Here is a 24,817-nt window from a genome sequence, read left to right on the forward strand (position 1 = left end):
AAGCATATTTTAATTTTTTTTTTATCAACAATAAAAAGTAAAAAGTTAATAAATGTGAATCACTTTAGAGATGGTTTAACCTTTATAAAAAAAAACTCAAGTCAACTCATCTAACTGGACTTTGAGATCCAACCTAAAAGAACAAAACTTTGAAAAAAAAACATTAACCAATCATCTTCATAAAGACTAGAGAGTCAAGACACCAGTCAAAAAATAAGAGTTCAAATTTATTGAGATTTATTCTGTTCGAACCCATTTAGTCAAAATCATTATAACTTTTAATAATATAAAAAAGTTTATTAAAAAATTAATCAGTTTATTGTTAGTAATTAATTTAAAAATACAATTTGACTATCAGAAAACCTTTTATAAATACATTCAACACTCTAATGCAAGCATACCAATAATGAAACGAGTTTCAGATTGTGAAGATTTTGAAGCCGAAAACATTTTTCTATTTTTATACATCAACAAAGTTAATCTAGTATATACTGAATTTAGTTTTTGGTGATATTAATTGAGTAATTTAAGAAGAGAGAAAAGTGGAGTAAAATAAATCCTTAATCTTAACGTTTTTTTAATGTGACCTACTTGTTTTGGCAATTACTCAAATGTTGAATTTTCCAAATTCTCGACTTTAGAAATTGGAAAAGCCTTTTTGCAAAGTCAGAAAGATTGCACGGTTGATGTAGAAAAGTTAGCACAAACATTTAATTACGTATCCTCTCTAACACGCCGTCTCAGTACAATAATAGTACAATAAAGTCATTCAATTATTTTATCATTAACATCTCTACATGCTTCCAATGAAAAAGAAGATAGATTCCTTTTGGTTTAGTTTTTGTAATCAACACACAAACCCTTTGTTCTTTCATTCTTCACGTCTCCTTAAAAATTATAAACCCAATTAATGTATTCATTTAAGCACATCATGCTGCTTTCATCATTGTAATTTAGATATATTAAAGTCCAAAATAACACAGTCAAAGTCGTACATACAAAATTGGCCATGTTTCCCTTTGCTTAATTTATCATGAAATGGGACCTCTTTGTCCCTATAATTTATAGGCCCAGGTACAAACTTCATTGTGTTTAGTGACTTTACCACATTAATTTCCCTTCATTTTTTCCTTTTTTCGTCAACAAAGAATGGTGTATCAACCTATTTATGGATTATATACATGGTGGTAATTAGGAGTGCACGTGTGGAGTGACTACATGAAGAAATGTGTTCAAATAATAGTATCCTTTGTTTAATTATCAACATTTTAAAAATGTCATTTTCAATCCAAGTTAATTCTATTAGATTGAAATATTTAAAATTAAAGTTGTGAGTGTTCATTCATATATATATATTATTATTATGAAACACTACTCTTAAATGGTGTGTCGGTGTTCGATACTCGTATCACGTATTCATGAAGTGTTTAATTTAAAAAGTATTTGTTAGGTTTCTGACAATTATAGTACGGTTCTAACACAATTTTAAAAAAGAAAAATACATTAGTTTTTTACAAATTCAAACTTTATTGTATAAATTGTTATTATGGTTATAAAAATAAGAAAATCGGTATAAATATATTTTATGAATTTTAACGAAACAACTCGAGAGAAGAGTAAGCGTATTTTTTTAAAAAAAATTAAGATTTTTATCTTTTCTTCCTATATCTTTAGAATTTTTCTTACTTAATTTAATTATTACTATTGTTGAAATTTCATGGTATCGTAATGAAACAATTTTATTTATTTATTTTACAAGAAATGAACATACATTAAAAGGTTTACAATATTTTAACCAGTTAAATTAGATTTTATTAATAATAACTTATCATTTTTATATCCGAAATAGTACATTCATGCAATTAAATGTTTGAAATCTGTTAACTAATGTTTCTTTTGCATCATTTTTGTCTTTGCAGATTAGATAGATGTCCTTGTGAGGTTATCAGCTTTTGCTCAGAGTTCAAGATGTCTGGAACTGGAGTAGAAAAACTTTCTTCTCAACCTCTTTAAGAGGAGAATTAATTTTGGAATAGTAAGGAAAGAAAGAGATTTTAAATATGGAATCTGTCTTGGATCATGGACTGTATAATTTTGTAGTGTTTTGTTTTAGAAATGATTGAAGTGATAAGTAATACAGATTATGTAATGCTACAGTAGGTGAAAACATGAGAAACATGAGTTTCTTGGAAGGTGGTGATGTTTTGGATTGAAAAGTGGATGATGTGTTAGAATTTGAGAAAATGAATATAAGATTTGAGACATTGTGCAAAATGAGAATATGTTATGGTGAAAAATTATTGAAGTGTATTAGTGATGTATGGATCGTGAAGGATTTGATAGATATATAAATTTAAAAAATTATGAAATAATTTAATATAAAAGAATTTAGAAATATATATTAAAATTAAAATAGATTTAAATTAAATATTAATAAAAATACATATCAATAATTAAAATAAAAATAATATTTTATTTATTATTTTTGATTGTTTATCTTATTATAATATAAAAATATTAATAATTAATAAAAAATATTAAATATATTTTTTATATACCTATAAAAAATAATGTATAATTATTATTATTTTTTTAAATTTCTTCATGAATGCGAAGAAAGTTTTTAAGTGATGAAACTACATAATTTTTTGTGCTTTTTAATATTTTGTTTTTTCTTTTTAAATTATTTTTCAATTTTGCATATTCACGCCTTGATACAAACACACAATTAATAAAAAAATGATAACATTTATAGGATATTTTTTTATAAGATTTGTATAAACTAGTTTGAATATCCTAATATTTATTTTATTTTTCATTGCTCATAAAAAATAATAACTTAAAAAAAAGTTGACGATTAATCTCACTTCTCTTTTTACCAAGTTTCTGTCCTTGACTTTTGCTTAATTATTTCAAATAAAATTTCGTTAGACTATTTCTCTATATCCATTTTGTACATGCTGTTTTATATATATATTTACAGATACCACAGTTAAGTGTCAAATACTAAATAATTGCGATAAGAATAATCACATCTCGTTAAAAGATAAACCTAACATAACATAACAAAATTATTCCGTCAAATAATCACATTAATAATTTAGTCTTTTAATAAAAAAAAAACATAAATGCTAAAAATATTACATCAACTCGCACATTGAACACAACTTACCATACTAATTTAACTATATATATAACAAAATCAAATTAATTATTGAATTCAACTTTAGTTTGTCAGAACAACCTGATTAAATGTACAAACTTAAGATCGATTAATACACTTAAAAAATTATTAAATAATAATTAAATTTTAAAACTAAAAAATTAGTTATTATAATAACTAAGTTAGATATTATTAATATATAAAATAATTTCTATTATTAATAATAATTATAAATTAATATTTAATATTAACTATCAAAAATTTAATTAATAATTACTTTAAATTATAAAAATGAAAAGGCATATTTTGAAGCCCTATTTCACAATAGCACAAATCTTATCTAGTTCACACCCTTGCTTTCAGAGTTCACTTTCATCTCTTATAGGTGTGCACCGACTACACAGTATGACGCAATCTTTGGTCCCCATAAATTCATAGGTCAATTTCTTCTCACCATATGTTTGAACTTTTTTTTGTTCTGTGGGGTGCACGTATAAACATAATTCTATATAAACTATATGCAATGAATCGTAATCAAGACAAGACATAGAAGGTTAACTAATAAAATGACAAGTCATATGTGCCAGGAAAATGATAAATTTTGCAAAAGCCAAACCTACAAAAGATGAACCCTAACTTTCAATACTCTTTTTCACTCATTGTCAACTTTCATCAACTTGGATCCTTTCATCTTTTTCCATCACTAACCTCAAATGCACTTATTTATATATGTTTATTAAAAAATAATTTTTAAGTTAAATTCAACTTTATAAATATATTATCAAATGTTATAATCTCTAGTCAATAATGTGAAATCTCCAACACACCTGTTTCGCATCGATACTACCAACTCGTGCATGAGATTGTATATTCATGGATGATTCGATAGCGGGGATGACCTGATAAACTCAACAAACTTTTGTTACGATAGACTCTAAATGACTTTCATACCATATTAAGAAGTGAATTTGAAACCTAAAACTGATTAATGAGATGATTTATACCTATTTATATGTTATAAAATGTATTTATTTCTAATTAATTTGAAATCTTTAATAAAGTTTAAAAAAAGCAATGCCTACATTAAAATAACAAATCATTGTATAATTGCCAATCAATCACAAAGATATTGGAATTTTCTCAAAAAACAACACCTATGGGATCGCCAAATCTTTCTTTCCATAACAAATCAATTACATATTGTCACAATTGAGAGTTCCTACCACACATAATCTAGATAGATTGCCATAAATTATCATCATTTTGTTGCGGAAGATTCCACACTTCCATCAACAATTAAGCGTGGCTAATCTTATCCATGCCCAACACTCTTTTTTCTTCTTCCGTCATTTTGTGTTGAACTTTCCATTTGGGTTTGCGGGTGTGAATGCTCCACTTCATAAAGGAACAAAAAAAATGAGTGATAAATGAAAAAAAGGTGTATGCTCATGAGGAAGAAAGGAAAAGGACTTGCAATAATGAAAAGGGCTTTACGGGTTTATTTGGATTAAGAAAGAAAAAGACTAATAATCGAAAAAAGGCTTAATGGGTTTATCATATTCTGTTTGGCTCCACGGAATGGAATAGGAATAGGAATAAAAGTATCCCACGCGGGAAAACACATTCCACTTTGGCCTTTATTATGTATTTGGGTTCAATATTGGGACCTTCTTTATCATTCCTTCCCTTTCATTGCAATTTCTAGAACAAGGATTTCCAAAAAGTAACACAAATTTGTAACACGTGCAACTTTTCTCCACCAATGATTCATATTAGACAGTTTCAAAGGTGATGTTTTTTTTTGTCATATGTGACCACCTTTTGGGCCCATAAACAATGAGGCCATGCATGAAGGCCCAGTTGCGAGGAAGAGACATGTCCGACAATGAAGCAAAGGAAATAACGACCATGAAGAGTTTCTCTTTCCTCCTAACAGAATCCAAACGGTTTTACCATTAACAAAGAAGAGATTAAAGAGTTTACCTCGTCCATGTCCCCTTCAAACACCGCCACGTGTCCTCCTCTTTTCTATAACATTCCTTCACTCCTTTCCTTCTTCCTCATTCAATCCTTCTTCATCATCATACAATAATATTATAGTAATAATCATCACAATGCCCACTGTTGCTGCTCCCCCTGTACCTCAAATTCAAAGCACCACTGACCATGAAATTGAATCCCCCAAGAAGAACAGAATCCAGGTTTCCAACACCAAGAAACCCCTTTTCTTTTACGTCAATCTCGCAAAGGTATCTTTCAATTTTCTCTCATAAAGATTCATTCTTTCGATCCCCTCCTTGCTTAGATCTGAACAAAATTCTTTCTTTGAACCAGAGGTACATACAGCAGCGCGATGAGGTTGTACTTTCTGCTCTTGGAATGGGTGCGTTTTCTTTTGAAACATATATCTCATGTTTGATCCTTTTTTGATAATGTGTTTTGAGTGCATTCATGCTTGTTAAATTAATGGAAATCTCTCCACAGCTATAACTACAGTTGTTACGATTGCCGAGATTTTGAAGAACAATGGACTTGCTACTGAGAAGAGTGAGAATCATTGTTTGTTCTGTCATATATTGATGTCTCACACAAGATGGTGTTGTGGTAATCCTAATGAATGTTTTGTGATGGAACAGAAGTTTCGACATCTTCAATTAGCATGAAGGATGAGAGCAAAGGTCGTCTGGTACAGAAGGCTAAGGTGGGTTGCAACTTGCAAGTTGATTTTAGTTTCAGTTGAATTAATTGATCTTACAAAAAGGGTGTTTGATAAGTTTTTCATTGTTACTAGATTGAAATTGTTCTAGAGAAATCTGAGAAGTTTGACAATCTTATGGCTCCTACCAACACTGAATCAAAATCAGCTGCAAATGACAGTGACAAGAAATGACAGATGTAGGAGATCTGGGTCAATGTGCACCTTAACTAGTTAACATCCATATTCAAATTTTCTTTTGTGCTGTTTTGCATCCATAGACGTACATAAGTGGATATATGTTAGATAATTGTTTCATTGAATACCCACCAGAAGAGGAGTCATTAAGTTACAATGATAAACACCTAGTTTTTCATACTTCCAAACTTCAACGTTGTCACTTTAAACGTCATTCCTAGAGATTTTTATGATGATAATGATGATTGCATAAATTGATTCATTATTTTTTCTGCATCTTCCTACTACTTCTTCCTTTACTCCTTATGATTTTTTTTTTAATTTTTATCAAACTTCTGTAATGATTTGCCCTTCTCACAACTTATATCCCCATGTTTTCTTACTTGTTTTTTAAAAAAGGGTTTTTAATGAAACAGTTATTTATTATGATCTTTTAATTTTTTTTAAAAAGAAACAGACAAAAAATCGGTTTTTTAATCTTTTAGAAGCAACTTGTAGTTGCTTATCATAGAAAACAGACATGGTAAAAAGAAAAAAACTTAAGTGTCTTGTAAAATGATACTACATTTGAAAGTTGAGGATGACATAATTTCAACAAAATATTATATCGCATTAAATCATCAAAAATAAATTTAAAAATTTAAAATATATTATTTTCCTACCATTTCTCCATTCTATTATGATACAATTAATCTAATTTACAATAAAAAATGTTATTTTTAACAAATAAAAAAACATTAATTTATAATTGATGTGACATAATACAATAATTTTTTTTTCACGTGATACATATCAATTTTCAATTTTCAATATATAATATTGTGTTTTCTGCATTTGTAAGAAAAAATTTAAAATATTAACTTGAGTTTTCATACAAAACTAATGTCTACAATGAAATGCTAACAAAACCAATAAATAAGAGAACAAAAAGTTCTATAGGGCATTACCCATTCCAAACATTGTATATGTTTCTTGTCTTCTATAAACCAACAAACAAAGGTAGTCTCATTGATGCCTCTACACTTGAAAAATAAGAGATTCTTTTTTATGTATATAAGTACTGATAAAATCTAACAATTATCCATGATACACAGTTTTAAGTTTGAGTTTTTACTATACAATAATTAATCTTAATTTAGTTTTTTTTTGTCTGTGTACCAATTGCTAATTTAGAGAATAAAGTTTCCACATCTCTTTAAATTTTAAAATAGAAAACTATATATCTTACGTTTTTAATTAAATAATATTATGTCATCTTTAAGTTTAAAATAAATATTCATCTTTTGTTATGTTTTTAATAAATATTGTTCATCCTTTTATATTTTTTTAAAGTGAAATTTACTACTCTTATTTTTATATAAAAATATCATGTTAATTAAAACTTAAATGAAAAATTATGAAAATTTAAAATTATTTTTCAGATAAAAAAAAGAATCTTTTGTAAAAAAATTGAATGATTCCCGTAAAAATATCATAAAATATATTGTTTCTAAATTATAGTTCGTTTATAAACAATTATATATTTTAGAAGACACCATTTTAATATAAAATAAATAGTTATATAGTTGATAATCAAACTATTAACTTATCACTATATTTATACGTGATTTAATAATATAAATATAAATTAAAAAAATAAGTATAATTTTTTTATTAATATTATAAAGAAAAATAATATTTATTTTAAAATCTGATTTAAAGTTAAATCATTGAATTTGTATATTTTAATTTTTTTTTTTTTGTATTAGCCAGAGTAGCCCACTTATATAACAGAATCATTATGTTTGAATAAGATCTTAATTGTGGAAAGTATTTTTTTAAAAAAAAAATTTTATGGTAATTTTAAATGCATAATCTATTATTTTTTTTTCAATTTTCTCTTTAAACAATTTTCAATGCATAATAAAAAGGAAAATAAATGCTATCTTGAAATTTAAGAATGACCAATAAACATTAACAAACTTTTCTTAAGAAGAACCACTTTAGGATCACAATAAATAAAGAAAATAATTAATTACTAGTTAATACATCATATTAATTTTAAGATTCCAATACAAGTGTCTTACAAAGGGAAACTAATTTTAAGAAAATAGTACTTCATTTATTATGATTAATTATTATGTTGTTAAACACGACAAAAAATCTAAAAAAATTATCCTTACTTTATAGGAAGAGTACCAATTTATATTTGAGACATGGTTACAGTAATTATATTACTCCATTATCTTATTCACTTGTTTAATAAGAATAAAAGATGTTTTTCTCTGGTTAAACATGGCTTTGAAACATTTGTAATTACTTTTAACATGAGCTCATAGCAATTTTACTAAATTATTTTATGAGTAAAAGATACCATTAGTTAATATTTGGTATAAGATACAAATTTCTTCTCAATTACACCTTTTTATTGAAAAACTTAACAACAGAATTTCTATTTTTTATAAAATATATTTGAATATTATTATTTTATTCCCTTTTATGATTTACATTTGTAAATTCAATATTTTAAAAAATTATTGTACACCATTTTTTTTAAAATAAAATTTTCCACATTAATTAACATGAAAATTAACATTTAGGTAATACCATATTTATTTATACACAATGAACTTCAATTTTATATGCAAAAGCACACACTTTATGTTTACATTAAATTGATTAAATTCAATAATTTAATTAACTATATTAAATTGTTTATTTTTTAGGGAAAAAGGAAAAAAATGGAAAGATGTTTACTGAGTGGTTGGATGACACAGTATCTATCTATTTATCTATCTATCGATCTAACTATCTTTCTGCTCCATCAGTTTCTGATATATAAGACTGTTTCCTTTCATTCATCACAGTTTTTCTGTTCTCTCACACTTGCCTTTCTTCTTCTTCTTCTTCTCCTCAACTCAAAACCCTAGATTCGTAACTGTTCCTCTTCGTCCTTCCAATCAAGGTAATTTCGCACACTATGCTCACTTGTTTAATAATTTATTAATCATTTCTCATGGCAATTAGGTGCTTCCCCTTTAGATCCAGTTGATTTGAATCATCCTTCGTGCTATGCAGTTCCTTCGAGATAGCATGTGATGTTTTGTTTGTAGTATCTGTAATTTGCTTGCTGTGTGTTTTTGCAGTGAAAACCTCGATGGCTGAAGTGGATCAGAACACGAGCGCTGAGAATGATACGGAGGAAACAGTTGAGGCGGAATTGCAGGGTGGCGAGGAGGCGGTTGTTGCTGAGAAGAGGTGGCCGGGGTGGCCTGGGGAGAGTGTGTTTCGGATGTTAGTTCCTGCGCAGAAGGTTGGGGGCATAATCGGACGTAAAGGAGAGTTCATTAAGAAAATTGTGGAGGAGACTCGAGCTCGCGTTAAAATTCTTGATGGTCCTCCTGGAACTGCGCAAAGGGCTGTAAGTCTCTTCTACTTCACTTCTCGTGATTCTCATACACTCTAACTTCTTCAATTCCGCTTATGTGTATCTTGCTGTCTAGTTACTTGCAACTTTGTTTCTTTTTTCTTTTGTTGAGGGAATACGGTTTGATATTATTTTGTTGTTCATATTCCAGCTGCTTGTTGTTGGGCTAGTATTTATCTGGAATCTTTAACGTGCTCTTGTGCTTTTTTTTTTCTTTCTGTAATGCATTTATTTTATATTATGACCGAGAGGTTTTGATTGAGCTTCTCGGAGATTGGAATAGTGGAAATGTTGATGCTATTTGCTTTTCCTTGGAGGTACATGGGATAGCATTGAGTTATATGTTTTATCCATAGTTTAACAATTATTGAATTAGATATCAGAAATGAACAGAAACTGAGAAACTGTTTGAACTCATGCGGTCTCCTTTTCTGAATTTAGGGCTAATGTGGTAGATGTTTACCTTATACGTATGCATTGGGGTATTCTCTATTTAGTCTTTGTCCTAATTGCTTATAATATTTACATTAGAAAACATTAGGAGAGTCAACGTTCCTTTGCATATATTGGAGGTTTGATTCCTCTTGAAGAACTGGAATTTATGTTTCGTGCATCACTTCAGAGTAGCTCTAGTGGTGCTAATTTTCTAGTGGAATTGAGATTGTTGTTGGTCAATGATGTTATGATGGATAACAGATAGTGGTTGTGTTTCCTTCAGCTATCTTTCATGACATTTCCAGTGTCCACTTGGTTGTACCCAGAATTTTTAATTAAAAATATTACAGCAATAAAAGATATAGCTTTTTCATGGTCTAAAAGTCTAAAGTGGGACCTTACTCATGTGCTACAGTAAAAAAGAAAAAAAAACTAAGGTGAAGAAGATGAAGCTAATTCGAAATGAAGACTAATGGCAAGAATCCACAGAATATGAATATAATTCTAACGGGAAATGAATCTGTGCAGGGTCAATGTTCCAATTTTAAAGGCAACGACTCAATCATCAATTAGGTCCCAATATTGAAGAACCAAAGTTCCAGATGCAGGGATCAGCATTGAGCATTGCAAAGTGCTGAAAAGTTTGTTAACATGTACCACGAAGCTCTGCATTCCATCTGGTAAATTCAAAACCTGGATGATTGATGTCTTGCCGCAGATTGCAAGCAATGAAAAGAAGCTTATAACCAAATCTAATACTATACTTAAACCATCAAAACTGAAGTATTTTTTATTGTTATACATGTTATGGAAAAAAAGGATACCGAAAACTACTTAAGTATCAATCAACTCAATCATAGCACATGGAGCTTCTCCGTATTAAATGATAGTTATCATAGTAGTTCTTTACTAGATAATCTTGACCATACTGTTATGTAATTAGCTAAATGCACTCTCGTAAACTGAGATTCAAATATTAAGGAGTTAGAAGACACTTCCACTGTGACGTGCATCTTACATCTTGTGACATGTTATAAAAGTTATTGCTCAATTAAAGTTATTATGTTTCAGCTTGAGACTTCCATTGTTGCAAGCAATTCTTAAGTCTGTTTTAGTTGGTTTAATAAAAGCAGCGAGGAGGACTTTTTTGTGGTATATGTAATTTATGGAGCTATTCATATATTGGTAGAAGAGGGCTTGGAAGGGAAATTTAAGGTGATATGCTTATAGATCACTACTCAAGTAAGAAAAATGGGGGGAATGCCTAGGAAACTGTATATAAGGTGTAGAAACGGGGGAGGAAGGAAAGGTGGTTCTTGGTCAGGTGAAGAATTAGGGCTGTGCAAGCTTTAAATTATACCTTAGATTTCCATGATTAAGTCTAAACTCACATTTTGAGGTTTATTGAAGATGCTCATTAAGGTCTCATCTGAATCACGTTCCATCTATTCATCCTACTTGCTTCTAATGAACATTGTGCTTCCATGGCTGGCACTTAACCAAAAGTTGTTTAACATTTTAATTTTCAGATTTTACTATCTGGTAAGGTTAAATTATTAAGAAGGACCTGATGGTGAATAAATACACTTGAGCATTTGGGTATTAGTAAGCTTAATGGTATGTGATTCCTGTAGCCGATCTCACTTAGTGGGCTGAGACAATTATTGCTATTGTACCATCAGATCAGGTTGTTATGTAGATTAATTAGGTGAAGAGTTATTGTGATAAGGTCTTGATCACAATGAGCTGTGGAACTGTTAGAAAACTGTCTGATGGTGAATGATTTCTTCTGGCATCTTGTTGATAAGTAAGGATATAGAGATTAATTGCGCGAAGAAAATATCACAAAGAGGATTTAAATTATTACATTTTGAAATATTCAAAATTGCTTGCTTGTTTGCTCTCTTGCTGAGCTTGACATTATATGTGGCATGTAATATCATGGTAATTAATGTTTTTGTTTGGTGTATTATTGCCAGTTAAAGTTAAATTATTTTTTGTTTTCCACCCTAATTAATGTTTATGTATTATTGTGATACATAGATATTAGAGATATTGTGCTGATGGTTGATACTGTTATTTGTTCATTTTGATTAGGTAATGATATCTGGTAAAGACGATCCTGATTCCTCTCTTCCTCCTGCTGTGGATGGCTTATTGAGGGTTCATAAGAGGATTATTGATGGTTTGGAGAGTGATTTTACCCACACACCTTCAGGTGCAGCCGGGAAGGTTTCTACTAAACTTCTAGTGGCAGCCTCTCAAGCGGGAAGTTTAATTGGGAAGCAAGGAGGAACTGTAAAATCTATCCAAGAAGCGTCCAATTGTATTGTTAGAGTTCTTGGAGCAGGTTCTTACTCTTTTTTATATAACATTTTCCCATGTAGTTGTTACTTTTGCGTTATTGTCTTTATTCATTATTTTAGAATTCGGTATTTTCATGGATTTCATTTTGGTTTTTATTATTTGAACATGATTTTAAGCCATGATTTACAATCTAATTATAGATTAAGCCATGATTTTGGTTTCAAAAGATTGTTACAATCTAATTATAGTTTTCAAAACATTCTGGAATCTTCGTTGTCTATCCTTAACTGAACATTATTGCAGGAACAGTTTACTGGAGTGGTATGAACGAATTATGGAGAAAATAATATCTATTACTATGTTCTGGTTTATGCTTTCAAATATAGTATTTTTGAAGATTTGAAGCTCTTTTCCAATCTTTGCATTTTGGTCCGTTGGTGGGCTGTTTGACATTCTGTAGTTGATAACCATCTGCATCGTCTTTCTCTTCTGCAGAAGACCTCCCAATTTTTGCACTTCAAGATGACAGGGTGGTTGAAGTAGTAGGGGATGCTAATGGAGTACATAAGGCACTAGAGTTAATTGCTTCCCACCTAAGGAAGTTTTTAGTTGATCGTAGTGTAATTCCAATTTTCGAAATAAATGTAAGTGTGATTTAACCTTACACTCGTGAAGAATATTTCTTTATAATAAGACGCTAAATGCTTCTAAGAGCCTGTTTGTTTACATTTTTTGAAGTAAAAATCTTTTTTAAAAATTTAGTGCTTGTTGAAAGTTTTGAAAGAATAGACGTTGAATAAATCAATTTTTTTTTATTATTTTGAGTAGCTTGTGAACAAAAGCTAACTATTTAAAATAAAAAAGTTCTTTTTATATTGTTACCAAATAGAAATAGCTTATACTTCACAAAATAATTCTAAACAAAAAATTATTTTTTAATACATCCTTAAAATCACCTTTTTATTATAAAAATAACAAGCCATAAATTATTATTTCTCCAGATGCAAATAGCCAATCCCCATCACCCCGAGCACATGCCACCCCACCAATCTTGGGGTCCACCTCAGGGCCTTCCTCCAAATGCTGGTGGAGGTCCTGGTTTTGGACCTCCTTCTCAATACATGCCACCTCCAAGACAACTTGATAGTTATTATCCACCAGCCGAGATCCCTGTTGAAAGACAGCCCCATCAAGGTATATCTGCCTATGGAAGAGATGCTTCAATAGGCGTTCATGCATCTTCAAATGCTCAATCTGCACCTTCCGTAGTCACACAGGTACTTGTGCTTCTTGGAAAATTGTATTGTAGTAATTCTCATAGAAAGCTGTAATTGTTCTTAGAAATTGTGGGTTTGTATTTGGTGGAAATTTGTTGACTGCCGTTTCTTCTATAACTGTTGTAAACCTAGCTGGTTAGTCACAATTTCCCATTTAAGTTGATATGTAGCATTTCTTTTCAGGTTAGATTTAAGATAGCTGAAGATGATGCAAAATGCACAAAAACTTGGTTTTTTTGCTTAAATATTTAGCTAAACGAAGTATGTGAAATATCTTCTTCAGTTGTTTATTAGACATGGTTTCCTGTTTGGTTAGTAGTTTATGTTTGACATTAGATGGAACTGTGGGTGCAGGCAAACACTATTTGTGTAGCTATGTATTCTCGCATTTGGGGTTGGAGAATATGCAATATATAAATATTACTTAGACTTGAGTTCCTGTTCTTTATAAAATGTATTACTTTTTAATCACGATGAATTTTTTTTGCTATTTTGGCAGATCACGCAGCAAATGCAAATTCCTCTATCGTATGCTGATGCTGTCATTGGAACAGCAGGAGCAAGTATAAGCTACATCAGAAGAGCTAGTGGGGCTACTGTTACCATACAAGAAGCAAGAGGTGTTCCTGGGGAGATGACAGTTGAAATCAGTGGAACTGCGTCTCAAGTCCAAACTGCTCAGCAACTGATACAGGTATTCTGATCTTGGTCTTTTGATCAACATAAAAAAAATAATCTGTGCGATGCTGCAAGTCACGTAAAAATTCTATCTTATTAGTAGTGTGAAATTATTTTGTGAAAAGCTGTTTGCAGTGTTCATAGGGGACATAAAAATATTCATTGCGTTTGAGTTTCATCAAGATTAATCTTTATAACTAAAAGTGGAGAAAACTAGAAGCTGGTTAAATTTCAAAATTACAGTTATCGGTCACAAAGTATCGTCTCAATAAAAAATTGGGAGTAAAATTCTAATATATATTTTTCTTCCAATCTTCCTGTTCACGCTCTCATTTCATTTTCAATCTTATTTTTGTTTCTGAAGAGAGGCTAAAGGTTTTTCTTAGTTTAATGCTAATCTTGCTGTATGTATTATAAGTCTGTTTGTGTTTTTAAGAAAAAAAGTATTTTGTAATAACGTAATTATTTATTTGCAAAATTTACATGTTTGGATAAACTTATTTAGAAAAGCAGAAGCAGGAAAAAAATAGAAAATTGTTTTGCTGCTGCTTCTTTTTTACATTCACTTTTTTAATCACAAACAAATTCTATGTGATTGTTTGAACTGATTTAATGCATGTCTGGTAATACTTAAATTTAGGTAACAGTCGTTTATTTTTCAAAATTTCTCCCTGAGAAAGTTAAAATAAGTTCTCTTAAAAGAGTTGAACCAAACTTGCATTTGCCTCACGTGATTAGTCTGCATGGTAATCAAGCAATACAATTAATGAATGCCAATGTGGTGCAGAATTTCATGGCTGAAGCTGCAGCTGCAGCTGGTGGAGCACCGGCACAGCCGCAAGCAGGTGGGCCTGCTGTAGAGCAAGGATACAATTCTTATCCTGCCCATGCTTCTGTCTATGCTTCTCCTCCTTCCAATCCAGGACATGCTGGAGGCTATAGCTCCGTTTATGGTGCAAACTATGGCTACTAAGCTGGACAGTGCAACTAATGCTTCCACTATTTCAATGTAAAATTCTGGTAACAGAATTAATGTAATAATTGATCAAATCTTAGATTCTTGTGTGACCCTTGTATTGTGTTGTACTCTTAGTCATTTGAAAGATTAAACATGCCACTGATGTATCATCTACTTCTATGATTTTGTCTGATTGGTGCACCTACGTAGCGTCTTTGTTTTCTGAATTACTTGCTAAAGGAACTGCTAACAAGAGCTCAATTTAGTGTGTGGAGGATGTTATTTGTGAATGCCTACCAGACTTGGATTGCCTTAAATCACTTTCACGCAGTTCACATTGCAGTTTAAACACTTTCTTTCCCTGTGTATGGATCTCATTTCATTGTGTAAGGCTGTATGTTTTGAGAAGATTAGCGTCCCACTTCAGCAAATAAAATCAGCTTTTGCGTCTCTTAATACATTTGACGTGAAAAAATAAAAATATGATTTTTTCCAACTTCTTTGTCAATCCCTAACTACTAAGGCTATGTCTGGTTTATCATTTCGTCTTTTCTAACTTATATTTGTTCAGAAAACTTAATTGGTGATAAGTTTGATTTTCCTTAAAATTTAATTAGCTTACTTACGTTTGGCCTGAAACTAAGTTTATTCAAGTGACTTTGCGAAGTAAGCAAACTAGGAGACTCCAATACCTGGGTAATATTGACCATACTGTTATGTAATTAGCTAAATGCACTCTCGATACTTAAATTTTTAGTGTCATTTCATTTGCTTCCATGTGGGAGGGTGTTCATTCAATGTGAAAGACTTGTATTAGGAGGAAGAATATAATATTTGTATAATTTTCAACACTCATTAAGACACTACAGGTACACGGAGTTGATATTCAATTTTAATTCATTCTATACAAAGTCAGAGTTGGAGTGTCATGCTTTTGAGGTTTATTATAGGGAGATCTTCAATTTGGTGAAATTAGAAATATTGACAAGGTTATATTCAAGGTTAATAAATATTATGAATTTCATCATGTATGAAGTATAAATCTATTCTTTTCTATAAACTTCTCAATCTTGATTGAGCTAACCATCATTTTAAACATTTTTTAAAGATATTTTCTTATGATACCACATAGAACAAATCAAAATCATAACTTTAATATTAGTTTGTTAGATATTGGAGATTAAGAGATAAGATAAGCGAAAATGATTTCCTTAATATTAGTTTGTTAGGTATTAGAGATTAAGAGATAAGATAAGTGAAAATGATGTTAAAATAATAGATGATCTAGTAAGTCTTAGACGATTCACTAACTCATTAGACGATCTCATGTGAAGAGACTCCAAATGTGTTTTGATGATGACAAAAAATTACAAAGATGTGCTATGATATCAAATTTATCACGCCAGACGATGAGAAGAAGCAAAGTGTTAGACGATGTCAAACACTAAACATGACAAACGATCAAAGTTCACACTATAATATAAAGTCTAGATCATCTTGAAAGGATGAGTAAGACTCAGTGAACGTAAATCTGGAGAAAAAGACTTGTCAAGAAACTGTCATTGCAAGCACGCTTATAAAGCACATGTTAACATCAAAAGAACATGTCAAACGATGTTCAAGAATGAATAAGCTAGACGATGTCTTCATAGATTAAGCTAGCTTGATGATGTTTACAAAAGAAATTTATGGACAAATAGTGTTAGGAAAAGCTAACACTCATATGCTACACGAGAAAGCTCACAACACGAGATGTTTGAGTCAACATAACATCAATCAATAATGTTTCTACCAAAAACAAGCTCGGAGAGTATAACTTAGCAAGTCGTGCGCTTTTCGTAGTAACCTTCAATCGATCCTTTAGGGCGGGAGAGGTCCACTTGCAAAAGACTCTCCAATAACTAAGTCAATAGGAGCACAAGAATAATACATTCTCTGATGTATGAGTTTAAGAGTATATGATAGAATGAAATGTACTTCCTAAAGATTGAATATATAGGTTGATCGGGTGGTGTCCTTAGCAGACCAATGGGACCAACTTTAACTGCACAAACTCATCTACAATTTTAGGCTTCCTACTAGGAGGACGGGGGACCAAGCTCCCAAGTACCACTATGTTCAAGTACATTCATTTCACCAATCATGATCATCCATGGACGACTAAGAGCCTCGTGAACATTGCTAAGAGCACAGGAGAAAACAAAAGAAGAATAGAAAGGAAACAAACGATGATAAATTCAGAAATTATAAATAGGATATGGATTACAAGTAGATTGAATACTCCTTTAAGAGCAATAGGCCAAGCATGATTAGAGTCAAGAGAAGGCAAGGAGGATGAAAGATCCATGGTACCGAAATCTGGTGGTGGAGGATTTCAATTCTGAGAATCTTCAAGCAAGGATAAATGAGTTATCTATGCTCTATGCTGGTATATGATTAGAGAAACCAGAAATAATCAATGGATCACAAATGGTACAGGAAGAACCTATTGAACAAATGAAGAATGTTCCATGGAGAACAAGAAAAAAGGCATGTCTTTAAAGAAGGTAACATCATATATATATATAATACCTTTTAGTTGATGGAAAATAACATTTATATCCTTTCTAAAAGTGACAATATTCCAAAAAATATACTTAATAACCTTTGTAGAAAACTTGTCAAGACCTAGAGAAACATTATGAATAAAACAAATATACTCAAACACGAGAGACATGATATAGAGGGTTTAGGAAAAATTAAAAAGTATGAAACTTTATTTTCAAGAGAGGAAGAAGACATCATATTGATTAGGAAAAAAGACATTTAACTTATGTAAAATTCCAAAAAGATAAGAATGAAAAAAGCGCAACAAAAAAATATTCCTTAGTATTATCACTTCTAAAAAATTTAATTATCTTCTTAAATTGATACTTACTTTCATTGATGAAAGACATAAATATGAATAAATGTTCAGATATGTATTTCATTAAATAAACCCAAGCACTTAGAGAGAATTTCATCAATGAACTTTACAAAAAAATTAAAATCAAAATGACACGACTTGATCATCAAATATTTTAGAATAGATATTAGAAAAAATAAAATTACATTGTGTATAAGACTTTTAAGGAAAAAAAAATATATAACATGTTTACCTAAGCGGAAAAATCCACAAGCTAAAACTCGAACTTATTTTTTAATAAAAATAAAATCTAACAATTCCTATGCAAATTTTAATTGGTTGTAAAAGTAATCTTTTCCATTTTAATTCTCAAATTCACTTTAACCGTGGGGCCCACCTCTTTTTTAGGATTAAGTGCAATTCAAACCTTGTTCGTACATTGCAGGTGCAGTAAGTGTATGGAAAAGCAAAAGTGACACCAAAAAATGACAAACCAGTATTGACACACATTAACAAACCCAAAACTGTCATTTGCTCTATCCCTTCTTGCAGGCTAAGAAACAAATATTTCATTTTTAAACTTTGAACTTAGAAAACTTTTTCATGTCACTTTATGTTTTTGTCTCTTTTAATCTTGCATTCACTTTTTCACTCTGACGACACTAACGCAACCTCACACCAGTCCCACGCACTTTTTTGTTTTTCTCCCTCTCCATCACGCTTAACACACATTCATCCTCTCCACATCACTCACTTTTTCATTCCTTCAATTCTCCTACAAAATGGCTTTATCCACTCTTTTTCAAGAAAAAAGAACGAAAATCACTCTACACAGGTAAGCGTTGGTGTGCTTGTCTTAGCTCACGCTGTAACCTTCTCACTAGAATCATGGACTCTGTTTCACTCTTGTTTTTCCTTATACATCAAACCATCCACATAATGTTCTAATACAAAACAAAGAAAATAACTTCTAACAATTATGAAATAAAACAGAGATGAATAAAAGAGAAAAAAATGAACAAAATAGTAAAAAAAGTTAAAAGAAATAAGAATAAATATCTTTTTCTTCTTGTTATTAAATCAAAACAAATATTCTAAATATATACAACACTTATTCTAAGTTTAACTAAAAAGAGAAAGAAAATCATAATACACAAAAACAAAATAAAAATTATTCATCTTTATAAAAAGAAACAACTGATAATTAGAAAAGACACACTCAATTATTTTATAATTATTCTATTATATAAAGAGAAACAATTGATAATGATAATAAAAAGACACTCAATTAATATTTTAATATATTCTATATAACTCTACCCGTATTCTTTAATAGTAACAGATAAGAAAAAGTAAGACTAAAACAGAGTACATAATTTTAGTGAAGAGGTTACAGCTAAGTCAAACAGACCAACTTTTATCTGTGGAGTGATTTTCAATTTTTTTTCTTGAAGAGTAGGTAAAGTATTTTTGTAGGGAAATTGAGAGAGTGAAAAAGTGAGTGATCTGGAAAAGATGAATGTGTGTTGTGCGTGATGGAGAGGGAAAGAGTGAATGAGAGTGCGTCGGAGTGGTGTGAGGTTGCGTGAGTGTGAGAGAGAAAAAGTGAATGCGAGAATAAAAGAGACAAAACATAAAGTGAGATGAGAAGAACCCTAAATGTATATTTAATCACTATCATTTTACTTTACTGTACTGCAGTTTATTGTATACAAAATTTGAGAGGTTTGGTTTGAGAAAAAATGTATTACAAATTATAGTTAACTCATAATATTTTTAATCTTTGTTTTAGAAAATTTGAACAAATTTCAGAGTGGTAAGGCATCGACGAGATGGGACTCATAGGCTAGGAGTCTCTACTCGATTCAAGGTATAAATGCAAGGAGCCAGAATATTTCTCTTTTGATACCGCAGGCATTCAGCATTAATGCACCTTCTCTCTCATCTGAAATCAACAGGTATTTTTCCATTTTCACCACCTCTTGTTTTCTTTGATTTTTTCAAGTAACTTTTATCAGAGTAAGTATCCTTCCACTTTTCACATATTTTAAGTCCAACCATCTGCTTCTGATATATGTTAGTATTCTTTGTTCTCGGAAGTTTACAACGGTTGGTTGCCAGAATTTTTGGGACGGCAAAGAGAAGTATTAGAGAACAATGATTTCGGCAATTTCATGGATACCAAAAGGAGTATCAAAATCAGTACCCTTGGTTCTTGATCATTCTCTCCAAGAAGATCTTGAAGAATTTATCCCTCTCCAATCAGGTGAGTGAGACTACGAATAAAGATGAAGATGTGGTGGTGTAGTATCTGACAACATAATCCATGCCTTGAAGGACCTGCACATGGAACGTTATGATGATGAGGATGAACGTATTCATCTATTCATCCATATTTTGCCTCATTCTTTTTCTCTGTTATGTCATTTTCTCTTGCAGCTTATATTGATTACATGAATAAGTAGGATTTGAGTTGTTTAGTTCGGGGACCGGTGATCTATACTATCCAATCAACAACATGGATCCATATCTGAAGATAAAAAATTTAGTTCAACACTTCTATTATTACACGTCTGTTCAGTTTTTGATTTTATGACATTTGTTGTCAGGATTATGATTCTGAAGAACTTGAAGACATGACCAAATTGTTTATTGTGATAAAAGTATATTATACATTTTTCTATATCTGATTAGACATTGCTAGACTTATGAGTAATTTGTTTATGCTCTATCAGGTTTCGATACTTGAGAACAGAGAAAAGGACATGTATCGTCACCATGGGTTTCAAATTTCAGCATTCCCAGCTTTGCACCGCTTGGCTTGATTGCCCCTTTCAAGGAGGAGACAGAGGTAAAAAAACTGTGATTTCTTTGTCATGTATTAACTATTTGTTTTTGGAATTATGCTTTTATTTTTCATATGAAAATTGAATATAATGGTTACTGGTCTCAATCAAACAAGTTCAAGCTTTAGATCGTGAATCTTTTCAATTAGGTAAACATGTTAGATCTTTCTTTCCTTAAAAGTCTGATAGACATTGTAATTCTATTTTTTCTAATATTTATTATGAAATATTTGAGGATAAGGGTGTCACTTCCTTTGATTTTAATTATTTTATAAACTTCATTGATGAATTCTCTCAAAGTACTTGGGTTTATTTAATGAAAGACATGTGTGAATTTTATTCATATTTATCTCTTCAATGAAATTAAGAATTGGAAAGATAATAAAAATTCTTAAAAGTGATAATGCTAAGGAGTATTTTTTTCTTGTGTTTTCTTCATTCTTATCTTCTGAAATTTTACATAAGTCAACAAATTCTCATACTCTACACTAAAATATTATACAGAGAGGAAGAATAGATATCTTATTGAAATTGTTCCCTCTCTAACGCTCAATACTAATGTTCATGTTCATCATACAGTCCTCATTGTTTTTTTTCTGATGAATAGGATGTGTTCTTCCTCCTTGAAAATAAAGTTCCTTACTCTTTAATTTTTCCTAAAGCCTCTAGATCATGTCTCTCCATGTGTTTGGATATATTTGTTTTGTTCATAATGTTTCTCTAGATCTTGACAAGCTTTCTATAAAAGCTATTAAGTATGTCTTTTTGGGATATTCTCACTTTCAGAAAGGATATAAATGTTATTCTCCGATAACTAAAAGGTATTATATATATGTTGATGTTACCTTCGAGGAAATGCCTTTTTTCTTGTTCTCCATAGAACATTCTTCATTTAATAGGTTCTTCATGGACCATCTTGTGAGATATGTGAGAAACTATGCTCTGATTAAAAGCTGTCCAAAATCATTCCAAACATTCTCCTGAAAATTAGTTACATTCTAAAATGGAACATGTTATCACTTATCTGTTTTAGTCATATGGAAGTAGTTCATTTCTCTTTTATTTTAAAATTTAAGCAATGAGTTTTTAGTAATAAGTACGTGAATTTAATGTCTGTGTCAACTGCCCGTATTTGGAGGATAAGAAAGTATTCTTTGAAGCATGTATACCTTGAAACTTACATTACATTATCAGTGTCTCCTTGTAAGTCATGTGAGAAATTCTGCTGATTAAAAAGCTGTCCAAATCATTTCAAACTTCCTCCTGAAAGTTTAGTTACCTCCTAAAATCTTACACATTATCACTTGTCTTTTTTAGTCACATGCATCTATTTTTTTCTCTCCAAAATTTAAGCAAAACTTATCAGTAATAAGTGTGTGAATTTGAGTTTTATGAATAATTTTTAAGAGATATAAAATATAAACTTACAAATTTATAATATTTAAATAATAATAATAAAACAAAATTAATTTATTTATTTCTATCTTTTTATTAATTAATATTATTATTATGTAATATATATATATATATATATATCAAGTTGACACATAGTCATTTGAAACATGGTAGTTGAATAGAGATATAAGTAATGTATCGAAGAGGTGATTTTCTGAATCTTGTATTGTTTCAACCATGGTTGTTGCTCAGGGGAAGTCTGATTTAGTTTGTAAAATACATCGATGACTTTATATGCTATTGATATTTTGGAGGTGACAAGCCTAACAAATTGCAAGCCTATTAGCAATTCTATGGATTCAAATTAGAAATTAATAAGAGACCAAGGTGAACCCTTTTCAGACCGAGATAGGTATAGGAGATTGGTGGAAAAACTCATTTATCTCACTATAAGAAGACCTGAACTTTCTTATCCACTGGGAGTTGTGAGTCAATTTATGCAGAACCCTCACATTGATCAATGGAATGTTGTGATTCACACTCTCAGATATGTAAAGGGGATCCTAGGAGATCAGTGGCATGTTTTGATTCACATCCTCAACTATATAGAAGGGACCTTAGGACATACTGGGGAAATACACAAGTCTTAGGGTATTGTAATGCAAATTGGGCTAACTGTCCCATTGACAAGAGATCTAGCACAAGATATTGCATATTCTTTGGGGGAATCTTAAATATTGGAAAAACATGAAACAAATTGTTGTTGTCCGGTCTAGTGTAGAAACTGAATATGGATCTATGACTTTAGCTACATGTGAACTTGTGTTGTGTGGATTAAACAACTCTTTCAAGAGTTAAAATTTTGTAAAAATAAGTAGATGAATTTGTATTGTGACGATCAAGAAGCTCTCATTGCCTCCAATCCTGTGTTTCATGAGAAACATATATAGATTAATTGTCATTTTGTTAGAGAGAAATTGCTCTCCATGGATCTTATTAGTGAGTTTGTCAATTTTAATAAACAATTTGCGGATATTCTAACTAAATATCTAAGACGACCTAGGATTCAATTTATATGTTTCAAGATTTGTGCATATAACTTATATGCTCCAACTTCAGGAATGTTAAAATGTAATGTTATTTTATTATTATTTCTTTTATATGTATCTAGCTTTATGTTTAGGGTTTAAGATAAGTGTTGCCATATTTTTTAGATTGAGAAAGAGATAGCTCACTTAGTAACATGATATATAATTTTTCATATTACTGATATCATGAAAGCAATCATATATGTATCACTAACTCCTCTCACCACCATTTAAATCATTTGTTAGAAAGAAAAAACAAAATTATTCATTTACTAATTCATTTGGCAGGACAATAATCTTGATCTTTTTTTATATTCTATTCAACATCACTACAATCTAATTGTAGTTTTGAAACATTCTGTAATCTTCATTGTCTATCCTTTCTTAACTGAAAATTAATTATTACAGGAACAATTTACTGGAGTGATATGAATGAATTATGGAGAAAATAATATCTGTTACTATGTTCTGATTTATGCTTTCAAATATAGTATTACTGAAAATCTGAAACTCTTTTCCAATCTTTGTATTTTGGCACGTTGGTGGGCTGTTTGACATTCTGTTGTTGCTAACCTCCCAAAGTTTGCTCTTCGAGATGACAGGGTGGTTGAAATCGATATTGGGGGAGATGACAGTTGAAATCAGTGGAACTGCTTCTCAAGTCCAAACAGCTCAGTGATCTTGGTCTTTTAATCAACTTTAAAAAATTCAATCCGTAAGATGCTGCATGTCTTGTAAATATTTTTTTCAGTTAGACTTCTATCTTATTAGTAGTATGATTTTTTTTTTTAGTGAACAGCTTTTTGCAGTGTTCATTTGAGAGACCTAAAATATTCATTGCATTTTGAATTTCATCAAGATTTATAACTAAAAATGGAGAAAACTAAAGCTAGTTGAATTTCAAAATTACAGTTACCCATCAAAGTATCATCTGAATAAAAAATTGGGAGTAAATTTCTAATTTTTCTTGCAACCTTCCTATTCAGCTTCTCATTTAATTTTCAATCTTTTGTTTCTATGAGAGGCTGAGGGTTTTCTGAATTTGATGCTTGTTAAACCAAACATGCACTTTCCCTACCGTGATTAGTATGCATGGTAATCAAGCATTACGGTTAATGAATGTGGTGCAGAATTTTATGGCTGAAGCTGCAGCCGGTGGAGCACCAGCACAGCCGCAAGCAGGTGGTACTGCTGCAGAGCAAGGATACAATTCTTATCCATTGTTAGCAAGGAACCTTGCTTTACGTTTAGCCTGTTGTCTTAATAATAATTACATTTATACAGTTTTCTCCTCTCTCTGTAAGGTATTTTTCCTAGTTTTTGTAACAGATAAATCGATTCTCATTTTCATACATGTCAAACTATCCGCCTCACATACTGAAGAAAATTAACTACAAAATGGCAAAATAATCATGTAACAAAAAATCATTATTCTAAATTGAAAATGTAATTATAAATTTATCCAAGTGTTTAAGATTAATAAAGGG

At 30.5% G+C, this 24,817-nt stretch overlaps 2 protein-coding genes and 1 long non-coding RNA gene across 10 annotated transcripts; all 3 read left to right on the top strand.

Annotated features, from left to right (window-relative positions):
• Positions 1–4,966: 4,966 nt before the first annotated feature.
• On the top strand, positions 4,967–6,265 carry DAN1 (Alba DNA/RNA-binding protein). The gene is made up of 5 exons (XM_068639618.2): positions 4,967–5,412; positions 5,498–5,546; positions 5,648–5,710; positions 5,800–5,864; positions 5,955–6,265. Exons 1-5 carry the CDS (start codon positions 5,278–5,280, stop codon positions 6,051–6,053), a joined length of 411 nt encoding a protein of 136 aa, XP_068495719.1. The 5' UTR covers positions 4,967–5,277; the 3' UTR covers positions 6,054–6,265.
• Positions 6,266–8,817: 2,552 nt separating this feature from the next.
• FLK (RNA-binding KH domain-containing protein) lies at positions 8,818–15,318 on the top strand. Of its 2 annotated transcripts, XM_090303462.1 has the most exons (8): positions 8,818–9,000; positions 9,182–9,456; positions 10,426–10,577; positions 11,995–12,247; positions 12,700–12,848; positions 13,206–13,481; positions 13,981–14,175; positions 14,947–15,318. In XM_090303462.1, exons 4-8 carry the CDS (start codon positions 11,998–12,000, stop codon positions 15,130–15,132), a joined length of 1,056 nt encoding a protein of 351 aa, XP_090159588.1. In that variant the 5' UTR covers positions 8,818–9,000; positions 9,182–9,456; positions 10,426–10,577; positions 11,995–11,997; the 3' UTR covers positions 15,133–15,318. The 2 variants fall into 2 exon arrangements, with proteins under 2 accessions (XP_090159588.1, XP_068495718.1); XM_068639617.2 differs by lacking the exon at positions 10,426–10,577.
• A 4,048-nt stretch (positions 15,319–19,366) lies between these two features.
• LOC137831801 (uncharacterized) lies at positions 19,367–24,684 on the top strand. Of its 7 annotated transcripts, none has more exons than XR_016521306.1 (4): positions 19,367–19,662; positions 19,794–20,852; positions 23,933–24,045; positions 24,461–24,684. It is a non-coding gene; the product is annotated as an uncharacterized LOC137831801 (long non-coding RNA). The 7 variants fall into 7 exon arrangements; XR_011084481.2 differs by having other exon boundaries at positions 19,370–19,959; positions 20,102–20,852; XR_016521307.1 differs by having other exon boundaries at positions 19,383–20,664; positions 20,737–20,852.
• The last annotated feature ends 133 nt before the right edge of the window (positions 24,685–24,817 follow it).

This window comes from Phaseolus vulgaris, chromosome 6 (assembly GCF_051622355.1).
Source record: "Phaseolus vulgaris cultivar YP4 chromosome 6, ASM5162235v1, whole genome shotgun sequence".
Classification (NCBI taxonomy): Eukaryota; Viridiplantae; Streptophyta; class Magnoliopsida; order Fabales; family Fabaceae; genus Phaseolus; species Phaseolus vulgaris.